Genomic DNA, 22,001 nt, shown 5'->3' with positions numbered 1-22,001 from the left:
CAAGGCTTCCAAGGCAAGAGAAGATATTAAAGCTTCAGGGAAATGGCGATCTGGGTTAAATTGAAAATCATTTATCAGGCTGTCTACTCCAAAGCGTGAGCAAAAGTGAACACCAGTTAAAGCACAACCTTTGAATACAATTAACCACCCAATTAAATATAATCAGTAAGAATGAAACCACTTGCAAGCTTGGCTTACCACTGTGAGATAAATAATCTAGTTCTGTCGACTTAAATACTTTTTATTCATCTTCTCTTATCAGGAGCTACTGGGAAAGGATATTGTCGAGTTTTGCCATCCCGAAGATCAAAGCCACGTGCGAGACAGTTTTCAGCAGGTATTTACAGCATTGAATGACACAGCAGCAGGCTCTGATAATTTTTCATGCATTTTTTAATGAATTTTCTATACTCATCTTAATTCTTTAAACATAAACAGTCTTGATTTGATGCTGTGAAGTGCAAAGACATCTATTATTTTCCATTTAAAGGATGACTTTATGATGACATTTCTAGTTTATTCTAGTAACCGCTTGTAAATCAGGATGTGGAAAGGTGAGTGAAACTTGATGAAATTACAATCATGAGGAAAGCGGTACCACATAAACTGATGGAACTGTGGACTGACAAGTCTCTGAGTCTGATGGACTTTATCCTGGGCTCATAAAACAGATGACTGAGGAGCTGTTAGAACTGTTGGTGTTTAATTTTCCAAAATTCTTTCAATTTCGGAAAGGCTCTGTCAGACTGGATAGTAGCAAATGTAATCCTATTGAAAAAGGTCAGAGGCAGGAAACTATAAACCAATTAGCTTTATGTCTCATTGTAAGGGTGTTAGAATCCATCATTAGAGATTTGAGCTGCATGTATAGAAAATCTCATGGTAACTAGAGTCAGTGTAATTTTGTCAAGGGGAATTTGTGGTTAACCAATGTTTAGGGGTTCTTTTTGAAGGCATTAAATTAGGTTAGATAAGATTAGATTACTTAAAGTGTGGAAACAGGCCCTTCGACCCAACAAGTCCACACCGACCCTCCGAAGAGCAACCTTCCCAGACCCATTTCCCCTACGTTTACCCCTTCACCTAACACTGCAAGCAATTTAGCATGGCCAGTTCACCTAACCTGCACATTTTTGGACTGTGGGAGGAAACCCACGGAGAATGTGCAAACTCCACACAGATAGTTGCCTGAGGTGGGAATTGAACCCGGGTCTCTGGCGCTGTGAGGCAGCAGTGCTAACTAGTGTGCCACCGTGCCGCATTATACCTGGTATAGATAAAGGGGAGCTTAGAGATCTATTATACTTGGATTTTTAGAAGGTATTTGATAAGAACTGTGTGGGAAGCTAGGGAAATGATTGCTGGGCCCCTTACTGAGATATTTGTGTCATCGATAGTCATAGGTGAAGTGCCAGAAGACTAGAGGTTGGCTAACGTGGTGCCTTCGCTTAAGAAGAGTGGTAAGGACAAGCCAGAGATCTATAGACCAGTGAGCCTGATATCATGGTGGACAAGTTGTTGCAGGAAATCCTGAGGGACAGGATGTACATGTTTTTGGAAAGACAAGGACTGATTTAGGATAGTCAACATGGCTTTGTGCATGGGAAGTCATGTCTCACAAACTTGATTGAGTTTTTTGAAGAAGTAACAAAGAGGATTGATGAGGGCATAGCGGTGGAAAGTGATCTGTATGGACTTCAGTAAGGCGTTCGACAAGGTTCCCCATGGGAGACTGATTAGCAAGGTTAGATCTCCTGGAACACAGGGAGAACTAGCCATTTGGATACAGAACTGGCTCAAAGGTAGAAGACAGAAGGTGGTGGTGGAGGGTTGTTTTTCAGACTGGAGGCCTGTGACCAGTGGAGTGCCACAAGGATCGGTGCTGGGTCCGGTACTTTTTGTCATTTACACAAATGATTTGGATGCGAGCATAAAGGGTTAGTAAGTTTGTAGATTACATCAAAATTGGAGGTGTAGTGGACAGCGAAGAAGATTACCTCAGACTACAATAGGATCTTGATCAGATGGGCCACTGGGCTGAGAAGTGGCAGATGAAGTTTAATTTAGATAAATTTGTGGTGCTGTATTTTAGGAAAGCAAATCTTAGTAGGACTTATACACTTAACAGTAAGGTCCTAGGGTGTGTTGCTGAACAAAGATAGCTTGGAGTGCAGGTTCATAGTTCCTTGAAAGTGGAGTTGCAAATAGATAAGATAGTGAAGGCGGCATTTGGTATGCTTTCTTTTATTGGTCAGAGTATTGAGTACAGGAATTGGGAGGTCATATTGCGGCTGTACAGTACATGGGTTAGGCCACTGTTGGAATATTGCGTGCAATTCTGGTCTTCTTCCTATCGGAAAGATGTTGTGAAACTTGAAAGGCTTCAGAAATATTTAGAATGATGTTGCCAGGGTTGGAGGATTTGAGCTACAGGAGAGGTTGAATAGGCTGGGGCTGTTTTCCCTGGGCATCGGAGACTGAGGGGTGACCTTACAGAGGTTTATAAAATTATGAGGGGCATGGGTAGGATAAATGGACAAAGTCTTTTCCCTGGGGTCGGGAAGTCCGGAACTAGAGGGCATAGGTTTAGGGTGAGAGGGGAAAGATATGAGAGACCTAAGGGGCAAACTTTTTCATGCAGAAGGTGGTACGTGTATGGAATGAGCTGCCAGAGGAAGTGGTGGAGGCTGGTACAATTGCAACATTTAAAAGACATTTGGATGGGTATATGAATAGGAAGGCTTTGGAGGGCAGGTGGGACTGGGTTGGGATATCTGGTTGGCATGGACAAGTTGGACCGAAGGGTCTGTTTCCGTGCTGTACATCTCTATGACTCTCTGACTCTAAGATACCACATTATTGTGGAAAATCAGAGCTCGTGGAATAGAGGTAGCACGGTTAAAGATTGGCACTTTGGGTGGTAGAAGACTGAGTATACATAAATGGTTCTTCTTCTGATTGGTAGGAATTGACAAGCGGAGTCTTGCAAGGATGTGTGTTGGGTCTCAACTTGCAGTTTGCATCGATGTCTTAAATGAGAGGATTAAAGGCCAGGAATCTAAACTCTCATACAACACCAAGATAGGAAAATATCTTGTGAAGAAGATATAAGGAAGTTGCAGATGGATAAAGATAGGTTGATTGAGTGGGCAAAAATCTGGTATATGGAGCATAATGTGTAAAAATGTGAAATAGTTCATTTTGGCAAGAAGAATGAAAGAACAGAAAGAACAGGATAGGAACTGCAGAATTCCAAGCTGCGGAGGGGTTTTTGTGTTCTGTTGCATGCCTGCAGGTTTAGTATGTAATCAGAAAGGCTAATGGGATGCTATCCTTTATTAAGAGAAGAGCTAAAGACAAAAGTAAAGATGTTATGATTAGATTAGATTCCCTACATAATGGAAACAAGCCCTTCAGCCCAACAAGTCCACACCGACCTTCCGAAGAATAACCCACGCAGACCCATTTCCCTCTGACTAATGCACCTAACACTATGGGCAATTTCGCATGGCCAATTCACCTAACCGGCACATCTTTGGATTGTGGGAGGAAGTCAGAGCACCTGGAGGAAACCCACGCAGACACGGGGAGAACGTGCAAACTCCACGCAGACAGTCTCCCAAGGCTGGAATCGAACATGGGACCCTGGAGCTGTGAGGCAGCAGTGCTAACCACTGAGCCACTGGTTCAGTTATACAGGAAATTAGTGAGACCACAGCAAAAAAACTGTGGACAATTTTGGTCACCTTATTTAAGGAAGAATTTAAATGGATTGAGGTGGTTCAGGGGTGCTTTACTCGATTTGATACCTGGAATGAGCAGTTGATGAATGAGGTGCGGTTCAATAGGCTGGGCATGCTTTCACAGGAGTTTAGAAGAGTTAGAGATGACTTGATTGAAGTGTGCAAGTTCCTGAATGGTCTTGATAGGATGTGCCAGAAGAAAGGGTGCTGTTCCAAAATTAGGGGTTGTTCTTCCAAGACAGAGCTGAAGACAACTTTTTACTTTGGGGGTTTTGGGACTTTAGAACTCAATGCATCAGAAGCAGTGGAGTCATTGAATATTTTTAAGATAGAGGTGGATAAGTTCTGATGAAGAGTCATCTAAGACTCGAAACATTAGCTTGCTTTCTTTCTATGAGTGCTATCTGACCTGCTGTGATCTCCACCATTTTTTGATAGCCGGGGTAATTAAGGGTTATTGGGAGTTGGTGTGAATGTGGAAGTTGAAACACAAGCAGATCAGCCAAGATCTTATTGAATGGTGACGCAGGCCCGTGGGGCTGAACGGTCAATTCTGCTCCTATTAGTATGTTCGTATATGAGCACCATGACTGTGCACATAAATATGTACCCCAATGCACATTTTATGTAAAGAATTCCATGAGAACTAGGCTTTGAAATAACTTATTTGATTATGCAAAATAAAGTATGAATATTTTAACTAAAGATCCACCATTAGCTGCTTGCATCTCAAATTGAGCATGTATACAAACTAACATTAATCTCCAAATTGATGAAAAGTTATTTATGTCCAACATCAAAAATCGAGGAAAATCTCACTTAGTTATTGCAGAATGTAAGATTTCAAAAGGTATACAGTTCAATGCCTTTCTAAGCCTCATTTATAATTGGCTTGGGTTGGTGTAGCTAAGCCATATGAGAAAGGAAACTAGCTTGAAGCTTCTTCGAAGCTACTTCGAGTATCCTAGAGATAATAAAGAATACTGGGAGGAATTAAGTACCACTGTCAGGGCTAAGGAAGTAGAATTAGATAAACTAATGGAGATAAAGACACATTGATCCCCCTGGCCCTGATGGCTTGGCATCCTCTGAGTCAAAAAGGAATTAGAGATAGTAGATGTATTGGTTGGAATTTTACAAAAATTCTCAGATTCTGGAGAAGTACCAGAGAATTGGAAAATGCCATTGTCACATTCCAATTCCAAAAGAGATGGAGGCAAAAAGTAGGTAACTGTAGGCCGATTAGTCAACCATTTAATGTTGGACAAATGTTGGAATCGATTATTGGGGAAGTAATAACAGCACATCTAAAAGGTGATTAATCAAATCAAGTAGAGTCAACGTGGCTTCATGAAAAGGGGAAAAAAAAGTCTTATGAATTCCACGAGGAATCCTCAACTAGAGTGGATAGAGGGGAACCAGTAAATGCATTGTATTGTACTCTCAGAAGGTGTTTAAAAAGTACTTAACAAAGGATTAAGTCATAAGAGTCCACAGTATTGAGGTAGTATATTGGCATGGGTAGAGAATTGGCTCATGGGTAGGAAATAGCCATTGGGGATAAAGGGTTCTTTTTCAGGTTGGCAACCTGTAACCAGCGGGGTTCAACAGGGTTTAGTGCTGGAACTACAACTGTTTACAATATCTGGATGTAGGTTTGCTCGCTGATCTGGAAGGTTCATTTTTAGATGTTTCGTCACCATGCTAGGTAACATCTTCCATGAAGCCATTCAGAGGCTCACTGAAGATGTTACCCAGTATGGTGACAAAATGTCTGAACATGAACCTACAGCAAGCAAACCTACATCCAGAACCTCAACCTGAACTACAAATCTTCTCAAAATGTGCTTACAATATATATTAATGACTTGGATAAATAAATCAAGTGTGGCTTGACCACTATTAGAAATGTGAAGTTGTTCATTTTGGAAGGAAGAACAAAATAAGTCCTTTTAAATGAAGAAAAACTACAGAAAGCTACAACATAAAGGGACTTGGGGACACTTGTGCACGAAACACGTGCAGCAGGTAATCAGAAAGTCTCATGAACTATTGGCTCTTATTTCAAGGGGTTTGAAGAATAAGAGTAGAGAAGTCTTACTGCATCTGTGCAAGGTGCTGATGAGGCTAGATCTGCAGTACCATGAGTGATACTGGTCTCCTTATTTAAGAAAAGATTGGAGTCACTAGGTTCAGTAAGATGATCCCTTATGAGGAGGGATTGTTCTAATGAGCAAAGGCTAAGCAGGTTTGGACTGTACTCACTGGAGTTTAGATGAATGCAAAATGATCTTGTTGATATATGGAGAGGTTACTTCAGGACCAGACAAAGATAAATGAAAGGATGTTGCTAGACCAGTCTCAGAGCAGCATCTGGATGTCTGACAATGTGGATGTGCTGCTGTGAGGTTCATGCAAGGTAACATTTAGTATTAGGACATTGTTGTTCAGGATGTTGGTGAGGCCACTTCTGGAATACTTTGCCCCATTCTGGTTGCCTTATTATAGGAAGGAAATTATTAAACCGGAGAGGGTTCAGAAAAAAATCATCAGGATATTGCTGGGAATGGAAGGTTTGAGTTACAAAAGTAGGCTGAATAGGGTGGGATTTTTTTCTTTGTTGGAGTTTGAGGGGTGACCTTATAGAGATTTATAAAATCATGAGGGGTATAGATTAGGTGAATGACAGGCATCTTTTCCCAAGGGGCAAGGAATTCAAGACTAGGGGCATATTTATGAGGTGAGAGAAGAAAGATTTAAAGACATGAGGGGCAACTGTTTTATAGAGAAAGTGTTTGTGTGGAATGAACTTCCAGAGGAAATGGTGGCTGAGGGTACAGTTAAAATGTTTACAAGGTATTTGGATAAGTACATGAATAAGAAATGTTTGGAAGGATATGGGCCAAGCACAGGCTAGTGGGACTAGTTTAGTTTGGGAAACTTGTTTGGCATGGGCAGGTTGGTCCGAAGGGTCTGTTTCCATGCTGTGTGACTCTGACTCTTGAGTTTTAAGCAAGAAAAAGGTGGGAGTTACTGGGAGAAGTAACAAAGGGAATGCCAGTGATAGGTGGAAGGCAAGAAAGGTGAAATGGCAAAAGGGATGAATGGTGCAAGGACAAATGGAGTGTACTGGATCAAATCAAGAAACAAAAGATGCTAATGGAGGAGATGTGAATGGCAGAATAGGGAACAGATGCCATCTGAAAGCAAAAAGAACCAAAGAAAATAAAATACGGAATGAATGAAAAACAAAATAATTACATGCAGTGATTACGTTTGAAATTACTCCATGCTGGATCTAGAAGGCTAAAAAATTCTCAATCAAAAGTTGAAGTGCTGTGTCTAGAACTTACTCTGAACTTCTTTGGAACACTACAGAATACTGAAGACAGAGTTGGTTTGGTTTGGGACTGGTGTGGGGAATTAAATTCAAAGGTGACCAAAATCTTGGCGTCATGTTTGCAAAGACTGAATGTTCTGCATGTCACTCTGTATCAAATCAATCTTCGTCTGGCCTCATCACACTACAGGAGACAACTTCATCAGTAGTGAATACTGTATGCTAAATTGAAGTAAGTACAATTCCATTGCTGGGATTTTTGTTTTTGATTCATTCATGGGATGTGTGCATTGCTGGCCAGGCCAGCATTTCTTTGCCCAGCCTGGTTGTCCTTGAGAAGGTGATGGTGAGCTGCTTTCTTCAGCTGCTGCAGTCCATCTGGTGCAGGCAAAACCACAATGCTGTGGTACACCACTGGTCACAGGCTTCCAGTCACACAAATAACCTTCAACCATCAGCCTCTGTTAGTTTGACGTGTGTCTACTTCAATGGCAGGAGCATCCAGAATAAGGTGGGTGAACTTGCAGTATGGGTTTGATACCTGGGATTTCGATGTGGCCATTTCGGAGACATGGGTCGAGCAGGGACATGAATGGTTATTGCATGTTCCAGAGTTTAGATGTTTCAGTAAGAAAAAGAAAATGATATGTTGGTGGGGTGGGGTTGGTTGGGGAGGGCGGCAGTGGTGACATCATTGTTACTGAAGGTCAGTATTGCGGATGCAGAAAGGACTCATCTACTGAGCTGAGATTAGAAACAGGACAGGAGAGGTCTCCTTGTTGGCAGTTTTCTATAGACCTCCGAATAGTTCCAAAGATGTAGTTGATAGCTTTGCAAAGATGATCCTTGATAGGAGCGAGAGTGACAGGGTAATTGTTTTGGGGGACTCCAACTTTTCAAATATTGACTGGGAATGCTATAGTTCATGTATCTTAGATGGGTCAGTTTTTGTCCAATATGTGCAGGATGACTTCCTGACACAATATGTAGACTGGCCAAAAAGGATTTGGTGCTTGGTAATCAACTCAGCCATGTGTTAGATTTGGAGGTAGGTGAGCACATTGGTAATAGTGACCACAATTCAGTTATGTTTTCTTTAGCGATGGAAAGGGAAAAGTATATACTGCAGGGCAAGAGTTATAGCTGGGGAAAAGGCAATTATGATGTGATTAGGCAAAATTTAGGATGCATAGGATGAGAAAGGAAACTGCAGGGGATGGGCACAATTGAAATGTGGAGCTTATTCAAGGACCAGCTACTGTGGATCTTTGATAAGTTTGTACCTGTCAGGCAGAGAGGAAGTTGTCGAGCGCGGAAGCTGTAGTTTACTAAGGAAGTTGAATCTCTTGTCAATAGGAAGAAGAAGGCTTATGTTAAGATGAGATGTGATGGCTCAGTTAGGGAGAGTTACAAGTTAGCCAGGAAAGACCGAAAAAGAGAGCGAAGAAGAGCCAGGAGGGGAAATTGTTGGTGGATAGAATCAAGGAAAACCCTAAAGCTTTCTATAGATAGATCAGAAATAAAAGAACGGTGAGAGTAAGATTAAGGCCAATCAAGGACAGTAGTGGGAAGGTGTGCGTGGAGTCAGAGAATCTGGGAAGCGCTAAATGAATACTTTTCATCAGTATTCACACTTGAAAAGACAATGTTGTCGAGGAGAATACTGAGATACAGGCTACTAGACTAGATCGGTTCACAGGAGGAGGTGTTAGCAATTCTGGAAAGTGTAAAAATAGATGTGTCCCCTGGGCCAGATGGAATTGATCCTAGGATTCTCTGGGAAGCCAGGGAGGAGATTACCGAGCCTTTGGCTTTGATCTTTATGTTGTCATTGTCTCCAGGAATAGTGCCAGCAAACTGGAGGACAACAAATGTTGTTCCCCTTATTCAAGAAGGGGAGTAGAAACAACTCTGGTATATATAGACCAGCGACAGGAGAGGTCTCCTGGTTGTGGGTAAACTGTTGGAAAGGATTATAAAAGATAGGATTTATAGACATCTAGAGGGGAATAAGTTGATTAGGGATAGTCAACACGATTTTGTGAAGGGTAAGTTGTACCTCACAAACCTTATTTGTGAGGTACCATCTCTTTGAGAAGGTGACCAAACAGGTGAATGAGGGTAAAGCGGTTGATGTGGTTTATATGGATTTCAGTAAGGCATTTGATAAGGTACCCCATGGTAGGGAATTGCACAAAATGCAGAGGCTTGGGATTGAGGGTGATTTAATGGTTTGGATCAGAAATTGGCTAGCTGAAAGAAGACAGAGGGTGGTGGCTGATGGGGAATATTCATCCTCGAGTTCAGTTACTAGTGGTGTACTGCAAGGATCTGTTTTTGGGCCAGTGTTGCTTGTCATTTTTATAGATGACTTGGGTGAGGGCATAGAGGATGGGTTAGTAGATTTGTGGGTGACACTAATGTCAGTAGAGTTATGAATAGTGACGAAGGATGTTGTAGGTTACAGAGGGATACAGATAAGTTGCAGAGCTGGGCTGAGAGGTGGCAAATGGAGTTCAATGCGGAAAAGTTTGGAAGGAATAAAGGAGTGCATAGTACTGGGCTAATGGTAAGATTCTTGGTAGTGTAGATGAGCAGAGAGATCTCAGTGTCCATGAAAGTTGATAGGGTTGTTAAGAAGGCATAGCTTTTATTGGTAGAGGGAATTGAATTTCTGAACCATGAAGTCATGCTGCAGCTGTACAAAACTCTGGTGCGGCTGCACTTGAAGCATTGCATACAGTTCTGGTCACTGCATTATAAGAAGGTTGTGGAAGCTTTGGAAAGGGTTCAGGGGACATTTAATCGGATGTTGCCTGGTATGGAGGTAAGATCTTATCAGGAAAGGCTGAGGGACTTGAGGCTATTTTCAATCAAATTTGTTCGACAGACTGTCCCCCTGAACAAGCCATGTTTACCTTTGATTAATTCTTATTCCTCTAAGTGGGAATAAATTTCAAAAGTTTCACTATGACTGTCATTTGACTTGCTGGCCTGTAGTTCCCTGGTTTATTTGTACCACTCTCTTCCTGAATAATGGTACAAAATCAGCTGTCTTCAAAACCTCTGGCATCTCTCCCATATGTAGACAAGATTTGAAAATTGATGTCGAGCCCCTGCAATCTCCATCCTTGCTTCCCACAGCAACCCTGTGATACATCTCATCTTAGCCTGGGGATTTATTTATCTTCAAGAGAGTCTATCAAAATGGTGTTAAGCTTCTTGAGTGTTGTTGAGCCACACTCATCCGGGCAACACATTTCTGACTTGTGTCTTGTAGTTATTGGACAGGCTCCAGGGAGTCAGGAGATTAGTTTCTCGCTGCAGGATTCCTAATCTCTGTTCTGCTCTTATAGTCTCTGTATTTATATGGTTGGTTTATTTCAGTTTGGTCTTACCTTGGTCTTAGCTAAGGCTGTCTTACTGTGAGGTACTCACTGTGTCTCTCCCTCAGTTACCAAAAAAGTATCAGTACAGTTTTTTGCTTTTGCCTGAACTGGAAAATTTATCATTTTTTTCCCCCAATTTCCAGTGATCTCTTGTCTCCACATAGCCCATCTCAGATGTTTCTCATCGCCATGTTAACTATTCTGTCTCCATTTTAGAGGACAAGCTGTCAACTACTTTGCATAGTTACTTTGAAGTTTGAAAACATGTACTAACAGATTCAAGAACATTTTCTTCCCCACTGTTATCAGACTTCTGAACTTCCTTTGATATATGATAGAGTTGATCTTTCTTTGCACCTTCTCTAAAGCTGTAACACTATGTTTTGCATTCTGTTCTGTTACCCTGATGTACTTTCTTGAAGGTATGATTTGCCTGGATAACATGCAAAACAATACTTTTCACTGTATCTGAGTACAGGTGATAATAATCAAATCTCACATGATGCTTCACATTAGGAGTCTCTTGCATTCCCACAGTTTTTCTATTTCAGATGTTAACTATATAATCTTCCATACTGTTTCTTCTTTTTTCTTCTGTAACAAGACATCTTCCCACCACACTTGACAATATCTGTTTCATTTCTGCTTACATTCCTCTGCTCTCTCTCATGAAAGGGTTCCTCTCGTTTCCACTATTCAATCCTTCAGCATTCAAAGGCACAACCTATCTGTGGCCAGTGGAGTGCCACAAGGATCGGTGCTGGGCCCTCTACTTTTTGTCATTTACATAAATGATTTGGATGCGAGCATAAGAGGTAGTTAGTAAGTTTGCCGATGACACCAAAATTGGAGGTGTAATGGACAGCAAAAAAGGGTTACCTCAGATTACAACAGGATCTAGACGAGATGGGCCAATGCGCTGAGAAGTGGCAGATGGAGTTTAATTCAGATAAATGCGAGGTGCTGCATTTTGGGAAAGCAAATCTTAGCAGGACTTATACACTTAATGGTAAGGTCCTAGGGAGTGTTGCTGAACAAAGAGACCTTGGAGTGCAGGTTCATAGCTATTTGAAAGTGGAGTCACAGGTAGGTAGGATAGTGAAGAAGGCGTTTGGTATGCTTTCCTTTATTGGTCAGAGTATTGAGTATAGGAGTTGGGAGGTCATGTTGCGGCTGTACAGGACATTGGTTAGGCCACTGTTTGAATATTGCATGCAATTCTGGTCTCCTTCCTATCGGAAAGATTAGATTAGATTACTTAGTGTGGAAACAGGCCCTTCGGCCCAACAAGTCCACACCGACCCGCCGAAGCGCAACCCACCCAGACCCATTCCCCTACACCTAACACTACGGGCAATTTAGCATGGCCAATTTACCAGACCTGCACATTTTTGGACTGTGGGAGGAAACCGGAGCACCCGGAGGAAACCCACGCAGACACGGGGAGAATGTGCAAACTCCACACAGTCAGTCGCCTGAGGCGGGAATTGAACCCGGGTCTCTGGCGCTGTGAGGCAGCAGTGCTAACCACTGTGCCACCGTGCCGCCCAAGATGTTGTGAAACTTGAAAGGGTTCAGAAAAGATTTACAAGGATGTTGCCAGGGTTGGAGGATCTGAGCTACAGGGAGAGGCTGAACAGGCTGGGGCTGTTTTCCCTGGAGCGTCGGAGGCTGAGGGGTGACCTTATAGAGGTTTACAAAATTATGAGGGGCATGGATAGGATAAATAGACAAAGTCTTTTCCCTGGGGTCGGGGAGTCCAGAACTAGAGGGCATAGGTTTAGGGTGAGAGGGGAAAGATATAAAAGAGACCTAAGGGGCAACGTTTTCACGCAGTGAGTGGTACATGTATGAAATGAGCTGCCAGAGGATGTTGTGGAGGCTGGTACAATTGCAACATTTAAGAGGCATTTGGATGGTATATGAATTGGAAGGGTTTGGAGGGATATGGGCCTGGGTGCTGGCAGGTGGGACTACATTGGATTGGGATATCTGGTCGGCATGGACAGGTTGGACTGAAGGGTCTGTTTCCATACTGTACATCTCTATGTCTCTATCTGATTTTTGTACTGGTGGCCTCATCCCTTCCTGGTCAGGCAGATGGAACTCATCATATGTGGCTCCTGTGCCGCATAGGTCACACCAAGAGGCTTTCCAGGTTATGGTCCCCCCCCATACCCATCCCCTTTGGGCCATGCTGCCATATGCAGGGCACTTCCCCCTTCCCCAATTCCTTTCCTGGCCAAAGTATTTTCCAGTGGTTCACTTGCTTAATTTTCTTTCTTTCTTACTCTGCTTGCTGCTCCTTTAATCAGAAGTTGTTTCTGTGCAGCATTTAAGGGGTGGTATGGTGGCTCAGTAGTTAGCACTGCTGCCTCACAGCACCAGGGACCCAGGTTCGATTCTGGCCTTGGGCGACTGCCTGTGTGGAGTTTGCATAATCTCAAAGATGTGCAGTTTATGTGAATTGACCATGCTAAATTGCCCATAGTGTTCCGGGATGTGTAGATTAGATGCATTAGTCAGGAGTAAATGTTGAGTAATAGGGTATGGGGAATGGGTCTGGGTGGATTACTCTTTGGAGGGTTGGTGTGAACTTGTTGGGCCAAATGGCCTGTTTCCACACTGTAGAGATTCTATGATTTACACAGATGCTGCCAGAACTGTTGAATCTTCTCACTATTTCCTGTTTTTATTTCAGTTTTCCAATATTTGTGGTATTTTGATTTTATATTTGAAAATACGATTTAAAAAATATTTTCATTTCACGCTATATTATTCTGTGCCTGCATTGTATAAGTGAACTAAAGTTTTTACTTGTCTGTAACATTCTTTTTGACATGTCTTATAATTATCAAAGGCATCACTGCTTCTCTGGTGGAATCTTTTTTTCTCCCTCCCGCAGTAATGTAAACATTGACCTAATTTCAAACAACTCTTTTCGCACAGAATTTCTTATGAGCTGCTTAGATTGCAAAAAATGCTAGAAAAATTCTTTACTTTGGAATGTGGTTTCTTTACAGTACTGTTCCTTGCAAATGTTCCACCTCGTGCTGCAATGTGATTATAATTGTGAGGGGTAAATGTTGAAACAGGATACATTTCTTTGTCTTATATCTGTATTTATAATTGGAAATATTTAATTAAAACCATTTGCATATGTAACACACCTGAGTATTCTCCCAACTGTTGTGTAATGCAACAGATACATTTTATATGCAAGAATTTAAATTAGTTGTTGCCTCAGAGCACTGATGCATGGGCCAGGTTATTGAGTTGTTATTGTGTCACAAATTGCTTTTTATCATGCTTTTTTGCTTGTGGGAATCTTTTTCTAAAAGTTCAACAGATTGGGTTATTGATTTTTATCTTTTACAACAACATGATTGCATTCTCCAATCAGCTGGAGGAACCACGTGGCAAGTGGAGTGTTGTAACTACAGGTGACACTACAGTACTGCAGATGGTGCTGTTGACAGTACTTGCACTCTCAGTTAGATTTCTCATGTATTAAAAGGCACGCCATTAGAGAAAAGTATTTGTCGATGGACTTAAAAATTCTCATTAGTGACTCTGTCCTGTTTCAACCACCACATCTGTCTGACTTTTGCCACAATTGTCTGCTCATTTAGGGTATATCTCCTGTGACAACTGACTCATCTTATGATTTTGTGCTGGTATAATTAACATTCTTTTATTCAATACTATTATGTATCTATCCAAAGATGTACATTCAGCCAACTACTGTTCCACTTAGCAAAATCTTTTTGCTGGAAGTTCGGGACAAGAGTGTGCAACTCCTTATTAGAAGAAACCACTCCAGTCATGAACTGCCCTGGTTCAATTGTATTCTTTTTGTATGTTATAGAGAACGCTTGGGGCTATCTAGTACATCAATCCTCAAATAATCCATCAGTTTTTTTTTCATTGATTCACGGCATGCAGCTTGGTGGCTCAACCTTACTGGCAATTTAACTTCTGATTATCTTAATGCAAATACATGTCCCATGCCACTCATGAGCAGCCAACACTTGGATTAAGGACTAATGCCTCTCTTACCTACTTCATAGTGCAACTGAGTTTTGCATACCCTAGAAGAGGAAGACCGGAATATCATGAGGAAAATTTAAGTGTTTAATTTTGAATTGGGCAGATAGCTTCCATTTGACTGATTTTTTTTTTTTCTGGAGGAGATGAACATTCCTGTTTTCCTGCATATGTTATAATCTCACGTTTCAGTGAAAGAAAATCTTTACATGTAACATGGCACCTCCAGCAGTACTTCTGCACCATAATATTTTAAACCTGTATCTTTAAGGTTTTTCCTAAGCACCCACCAATGATAATATGAGTAACGTCATTGCTTAGCTCTGGGAGTAACACTGTAGGTCAGTGTTTATTTTTACTAACATTACAATATAATGAGAAGACAAACTTTTGTGAATCTGAGTTTAGCCTGTTAGTTTTGAGAGAATGTATCCTTTCGTCTGAAGCCAATAAAATTGTTTTTGATCTCTAAGCTGTTTGTGTTATCAGGGATTTGATAATGTTTTCAGAAAAATGAGGCTATTAAAACTAGTGCAGATCTGGTTTTGAACCTGTGAGCATCATGCACAGGTTTCCTTCCCAAGGAGAGATAAAGACATGAGCTGCAGTGGGAAACTTGGGCCTGTGTGTCATACCCAGCGCCAAAAATAACATCGAGACTATATCATTAGTTCCAGGGCTTGTTTTATCTATCATGTAATCGGAAGCCCCAGATTTGGATACTTGTATGAACTCTGTATCCTTTGCGACTCTTGATAGGGTGGGGCATATGTTACTGTTGAAAGGAGGGTGTTGGTTGTGACCTGAAAAGAAGAAAGCTTTTTCAAGGATTTAATCACTACTGTCTAAACAAAAGCAAATCCATTATGTAATCCATCTGGAGAGTAGGTATTTGAGTAAAATAGATAAAACAGTGGAGCTAACATTTTCTCCTTAAATGGACCTGATTTGGATAAGTAATCTTTTTCTTATTTATTTGTGGATGTTACCTTGAGAATATGATGGGCTGCCCTCTTGATTTTGACCCAGTGACACTGAAGGAACGGTGATGTATTTCCAAGTTAGAATAGTGAGGCATTTAGAGGGGAACTTGCAGTTGGTGGTATTCCCCATGTATCTGCTGCCCACGTTGCTTCTCGATGGTAGTAATTGTGAATTTGGACCGTGCTGTATGAGGAGACTTGGTGAATTTTTGCATTGCAAATTGTAGATAGGCACACTGCTCCTGAGCATCGGAGGTTGAGGGAGTGTATGTTTGTAGGTAATTGTCCCAATCAAGCAGGCAGCTTTATCCTGGTTGGTGTCAAGTTTCTTGATTATTGTTGGAGCTGCACTCATTCTGGCAACTGGACAGTATTTCATCACACTCCTGACTTGTGTCTTGTAAATGGTGGACAAGTTTTGGGAAATCCAGAGATGAATTACTCACTGCAGTATTCCGAGCCTCTGACCTGCTCTTTGTAGCCACAGTATTTGTATGGCTAAACCAGTTCAGGTTTTGGTTAATGGCAACCCCCAAGATGTGATGCTGGGCAATTCAGGAATCGTAATAGTTTTTTTAATATCAGTGGATGGTGTTTAGATTCTCTCTTCATCATTACCTGACATTTGTATGGCGTAAATGTTACCTGTCAGCCCAAGCCTAGATATTGAGCACGAACTGCTGTGTTTGGACATGAACTGCTTCAGTATCTGAGGAGCTGTAAATGGTACTGAACATTATGTATTCATCAGCAAATCTTGCCTAATTCTGACCTGTGGAGAGTTAATTGATGAAGCAGCTGAAGGTGTCTGAAATACTGAAAACTCTGAAATTTAGCTGTTTTGTCTTTGAACCAAGACTATAATCAGGTCAGGAAATGAATGAAATATTAACAGAAATTGCTGGAAAATCTAAGCAGGTCTGGCATCGTCTGTGGAGAGAAATCAGAGTTAATGTTTCAGATCCAGTGATCCTTCTTTAGAACAGAGTGGCCTTGGTAGAATCTAAATTGCTTTTCTGTTAGAAGTTTATTGCTGAGCAGGTGCTGCATGATAGCACTGTGGATCAGCCTTTGCTTCATTTTTTCTGGTGATCAAGAGCAGACTGATGGGGCAGTAATTGGCCAGGTTGAATTTGTCCTGTGTTTTGTGTACAAGACATATTTGGGCAATTTTCCACATTGCTGGGTAGATGTCAATGTTGTAGCTGTGCTGGAACAGGTTGATTAGATGCACAGCAAGTTCTGGAACAGATGTCTTTGATGCTATTGCTAGAATGTTGTTAGAGTCTTTGCACAATCTAGTGCCTTCATTTATTTTTTGATTATCATGTGGAGTAAATCAGTATTGAGTACACAAGTTGGGAGGTCATGTTGCGGTTGTACAGGACATTGGTTAGGCCACTGTTGGAGTATTGCCTGCAATTCTGGTCTTCTTCCTGTTGGAAAGATGTTGTGAAACTTGAAAAGGTTCAGAAAAGATTTACAAGGATGTTGCCAGGGTTGGAGGATTTGAGCTATAGGGAGAGCTGAACAGGCTGGGGCTGGTTTCCCTGGAGCGTCGGAGGCTGAGGGGTGACCTTATAGAGGTTTACAAAATTATGAGAGGCATGGATAGGATAAATAGACAAAGTCTTTTCCCTGGGGTTGGGGAATCCAGAACTAGAGGGCATAGGTTTAGGGTGAGAGTGGAAAGATATAAAAGAGACGTAAGGGGCAACGTTTTCAAGCAGAGGGTGGTACGTGTATGGAATGAGCTGCCAGAGGAAGTGGTGGAGGCTGGTAGAATTGCAACATTTAACAGGCATTTGGGTGGGTATATGAATAGGAAGGGTTTGAAGGGAATGGGCCTGGGTGCTGGCAGGTGGGACTAGATTGGGTTGGGATATATGGTCGGCATGGACGGGTTGGACCGAAGGGTCTGTTTCTGTGCTGTACATCTCTATGACTCTATGACTAAGTTGGCTGAAGACTGACTCATGCAATGGACCACTAGAAGGGACCAAGATTGATCATCTCCTTGGCAATTGTTTCAGCTTTATCATTTGTACTAATGTACTAATGTCCCTTTATTGAGGATGCCAATATTTGTCGAGCCTCCTCTTCCAGTGAGCTCTTCAATTGTCCACCACCATTCATGACTGGATATCACAGGCTGCAGAGCTTAGGTCTGATCTAGTGTGGAATTGTGGGATAACTTAGCTCTTACTATCACTTGCTGCTTATACTGTTTGGCTCACTAGTCATCTTATGATGTATCTTTACCAGGTTGGCACTCATTTTTGGGTATAGCCCTCTTGTACTTTTCATTGAACCAGGGTTGATCCTGTGGCTAAATGGCAATGATAGTGTGGGAGATATCAAGACATGAGTTTGTAGATTGTGTTAAGAATACATTTCAGCTGTGTGCAGCGCTGTTTGGATGCCCAGTCTTCAAGTGCTAGATCTGTGCAAAATCTATTCTATTTAGCATGCCGACACTGTTGCACAACATGATATAGGACATCGTCAATGTAAAAACAGAGCTCCATAATCATCATCTCCACAAAACCAATGTAGTAGTCACTCCTATCAATACTGCCAGAGACAGATGCATCAGCAGAAGGGAGATTGCTGAGGATAAAGTCAAGTATGCTTTTTCCTTCAAGTCCATTCTGAAGAAGGATCACTGGACTTGAAACATTGACTCTGCGTTTTTTTCACAAATACTGCCAGACCTGCTGAGTTTCTCTAGCAATTTCTGTTTTTATATCTTTGTTGGTTCCCTCACCACTTGTGGCAGCATGGGCTAGCAGCTGTTCTCTTTAGGAGTCAGTCAGCAAAGGTGTTGCCAACTGATACTTAGTTTTGGATAATGAATTCACCACCCCCACCCCAGAGAACATTCAGCACCCATGCCACACTTATTGTTTCTTCCAAGTGGCGTTCAGTATGGAATAGAACTGATCCATCAGCTGAGCAGAATATGAAATGTTATAACAGGATATTTTCTTACCTATATATGACCTAATGCCAGGACACTTCATAGGGTCCAGAGTCAATGTTGAAGACTCTTAGAGCATCTCCTGCTATATACAGCTGTGCTGCCACCTCTGCAGAGTCTGACTTGGATGTTGATGGTGTTGTCTGGTCGTTGTCTGATCGTTGTCTGAAAGGAATGATGGTGTGAGTATGACTATGTTGAGCAGTTACTTGACTAGTCTGTGAGACAGTGCTCTCAATTTTGGCACTCGCCCAGAGATATTAGTAAGGCGGACTTAGCAGAGACAACAGGACTAAGTTGGCAGTTGACGACTTAGGTTGATGCCAGATTTTGAGACCCTTCAGCTGTTTGGTATAATTGAGTGGCTTTCTAGGCCATTTCAGAGGACAGTTAAGACTCCACCATGTCATCATCGGTCTAGAGTTTAGGCAGACCAGATAAGAACAAAAGATTTCTTTCCCTAAACTACACAAGTGGACTAGGTGGGTTTTTATAAGAATGGTTTTATGGTCTTTTAATTCCAAATTTTGTTAAATTGAAATTCCATCATCCATCTTGATAGGATTCAAACCTGAATTGCTAGAACTTTTCTTTGGTCTAGATTACTAATCCAACAACAATGTCATTGTACTGTCCCCTACTCCAGTTTTTGTGCTTAAGCACCATTTTGAAATCCCACTGAAACTTCACTGTAGTTTCCCTGAGTTCTATATGCATGCGCTAACCAGACATTTGGCTGACCTTCTGAGTTTCCTTACAGAGCAGGCATCTTGTGTATGCTTTACATTTGACATGATCGCAATTCTTAAAATTTACTTTGTAATTTTCAACTCCTTCTCTGGGTTCTCCCTCACATCTCTGTAGCTTTCTTCAATCCTGGCAGTCTCTCTGCAGTCCTCTAATTCTGCTCCTGTACATTGCAAACTCTCATTGTTCCAACATTGGTGGCTCTACTTTAACTGTTTAGCTTCAACTCCGCCATTTCCACCAACTTCAAACGGGCCCCACCACCAGATATATGTTTCCCTCCCCACCCCTATCTGCTTTCCATAATGTCCGTTCCCTCCACGACTATTTCGTCAAGTCCACGCCCCCTGGCAACCCACCCTCCCCTCCCAGTGCCTTCCCCTGCCACATCAGGAATTGCAAAACCTGCACCCATACCTCCTCCCTCACCTCCATCCAAGGCCCCAAAGGAGCCATCCACATTCGTCAAAGTTTTGCCTGCACATGTCATTTACTGTATTTGTTGCTCCCGATGCGGTCCCCTCTACACTGGGGAAGCAAGATGCCTACTTGCAGAACGCTTCAGAGAATATCTCTGGGACACCCGCACCAACCAACCCCACCGACCCATGGCCGAAAGCTTCAACTCCCCCTTCCATTCTGCCGAGGACATGCAGGTCCTGGGCCTCCTCCATTGCCACTCCCTTACCACCAGATGCCTGGAGGAAAAACCCCTCATCTTCCACCTCGGGACCCTCCAACCTCATGGCATCAATGTGGATTTCACCAGTTTCCTCATTTCCCCTCCCCCACCGTACCCCAGTTCCAACCTTCCAGCTCAGCACCATCTTCATCCCATCTGTCCATCTTCCTTCCCATCTATCCACTCCACCCTCCCCTCTGACCTATCACCTTTACCCCCACCTCCATCCACCTATTGGACTCTCAGCTACCTTCTCCCCACCCCCACTCCTCTCCCATTTATCCCTCCAGCCCCGAGGCTCCTAGCCTCATTCCTGATGAATGGCTTTTTGCCAAAATGTTGACTTTCCTGCTCCTCGGATGCTGCCTGACTGACTGTACTTTTCCAGCACCACACTCTTGGTTTTAACTGTTTAGTTCCAAGTTCTGGAATTTCTTCTTCAATCGACCCTATGTTTTTTTTTCTTTCACTCTTTGAAGAAAACTAATTTCTTGGACCCACCTTTTGTGTATCTGTCCTAATCTCTCCTTACTTGGCTACTATTTGATAATGTTGCAGTGTTGTTACTTGAGATGCTGACTGTTTTTTTGAGGCACCTCTCAAGTCATACGTCTTGCTGTGTGGCAGTTGGCCTCCTTATGCCAAACTTTGGGAAGGAGATCTCACGGATACAAATTGATTTCTGGCGACGGACTCAACATGGACATCTACTTCAAACCCACTGACGCCCACAACTACCTGGACTACACCTCTTTCCACACCCCCGTCCTGTAAAAACGCTATCCCTTAATCTCAATTCCTTCACCTCCACCGTATCCATTCCCAGGAGGAGCAATTACACTCCAGAACATCCCAGATGGCCTCCTAGTTCAAGGACTGCAATTGCCCTCCCACGTGGTCAACAATGCCCTCCAGCGCAAATCCTCCACTTCCTGCCCCTCCACCTTGAACCCTAACCTTCCAAACGCAACAAGGATGGAACACCCCTGGTCCTCACCTTCCACCCCACCAATCTCCAGATACAATGCATCATTCTCTGCCATTTCTGCCACCTACAGATAGACCCATCCACCAGAGAGATATTTCCCTCTCCACCCCTATCAGCACTCTACAGAGATCATTCCCTCTGCAAATACCTTGTTAGGTCCATGCTGCTCCACCCTCCACTGCCGGTACCTTCCCTTGCCACTGCAGGAGGCGCCCACACCTCCTCCCTCACCTCCATCCAAGGCTCCAAAGGAACCTTCCACATCTGACAGAGATTTTTCTGCACGTCCAAATACCTCATGTACTATGTGTTGTTCTCGACGTGTCCTGTCTCTCCAATGTGGAGGGGACTACAAACTTGTGGAACATTTCAGAGAATATTTCTGGGACACAAGTACCAAACAATCCCACTGCCATGTGGCCGAACACTTCAACTGCTCCTTCCACTCTGCCAAGGACGTGCAAGTCCTGGGCCTTCTCCACTACCAAATCTTAACCACCCAACACCTTGAGGAAGAACACCTCATCTTCTGTCTTGGGACAGTCCAACCACATGGCATCAATGTCTATTTCACCAGATTCCTCATTTGCCCTGCTCCCCACTTCATCCCAGATCCAACCCTCCAACTCGGCACCACCCTCTTGAACTGTTCTACCTGTCCATCTTCCTTCCCACCTATCTGCTCTGAGCTATCACCATCACCCCCCACCTGCCTTCCAAGCTACCTTCCCCCTCTCCCCACCACATTCCTGATGAAGACCTTATGCTCAAAACATTGATTCTTCTGCTCCTCAGATGCTGCCTGCCGCTATGCTTTTCGAGCACCACACTTTTTGACTCTGATCTCCAGTCCTCACTTTCTCCTTTCCATGATATACCGTCTCTCTTTGGTGCAGTGCAGGTTTTGCCTCAAATGCTCTCCTTCAAGACAACTACCAGCCTCTGTCATGGCTGGCTTTAGTGTCTGGGATCCACTTCTACTCCTACTAACTTTAATTGGGCAGAAATCCCATCTCTGCTCTAAGTAAGTGCTCATGCCCCAAAAGTTTAGACTTTGGATACTTTCTCACCAGACTTGGGTTTCTGGCACAAAAACAGATCC

At 42.7% G+C, this 22,001-nt stretch overlaps 1 protein-coding gene across 8 annotated transcripts in view; it reads left to right on the top strand.

Moving 5' to 3' along the window:
• arnt2 (aryl-hydrocarbon receptor nuclear translocator 2) overlaps window positions 1–22,001 on the top strand; it is a 454,524-nt gene that overhangs the window by 255,608 nt on the left and 176,915 nt on the right. For all 8 annotated transcript variants that reach the window (XM_072564841.1, XM_072564840.1, XM_072564847.1 and 5 more), the window contains one exon: window positions 263–337. In XM_072564841.1, coding sequence (XP_072420942.1) covers window positions 263–337 — 75 coding nt within the window. The remainder of the gene's footprint in view (window positions 1–262; window positions 338–22,001) is intronic.

Source organism: Chiloscyllium punctatum, chromosome 48 (genome assembly GCF_047496795.1).
Source record: "Chiloscyllium punctatum isolate Juve2018m chromosome 48, sChiPun1.3, whole genome shotgun sequence".
Lineage (NCBI taxonomy): Eukaryota > Metazoa > Chordata > Chondrichthyes > Orectolobiformes > Hemiscylliidae > Chiloscyllium > Chiloscyllium punctatum.
This window is presented reverse-complemented; position numbering and strand designations above follow the sequence as displayed.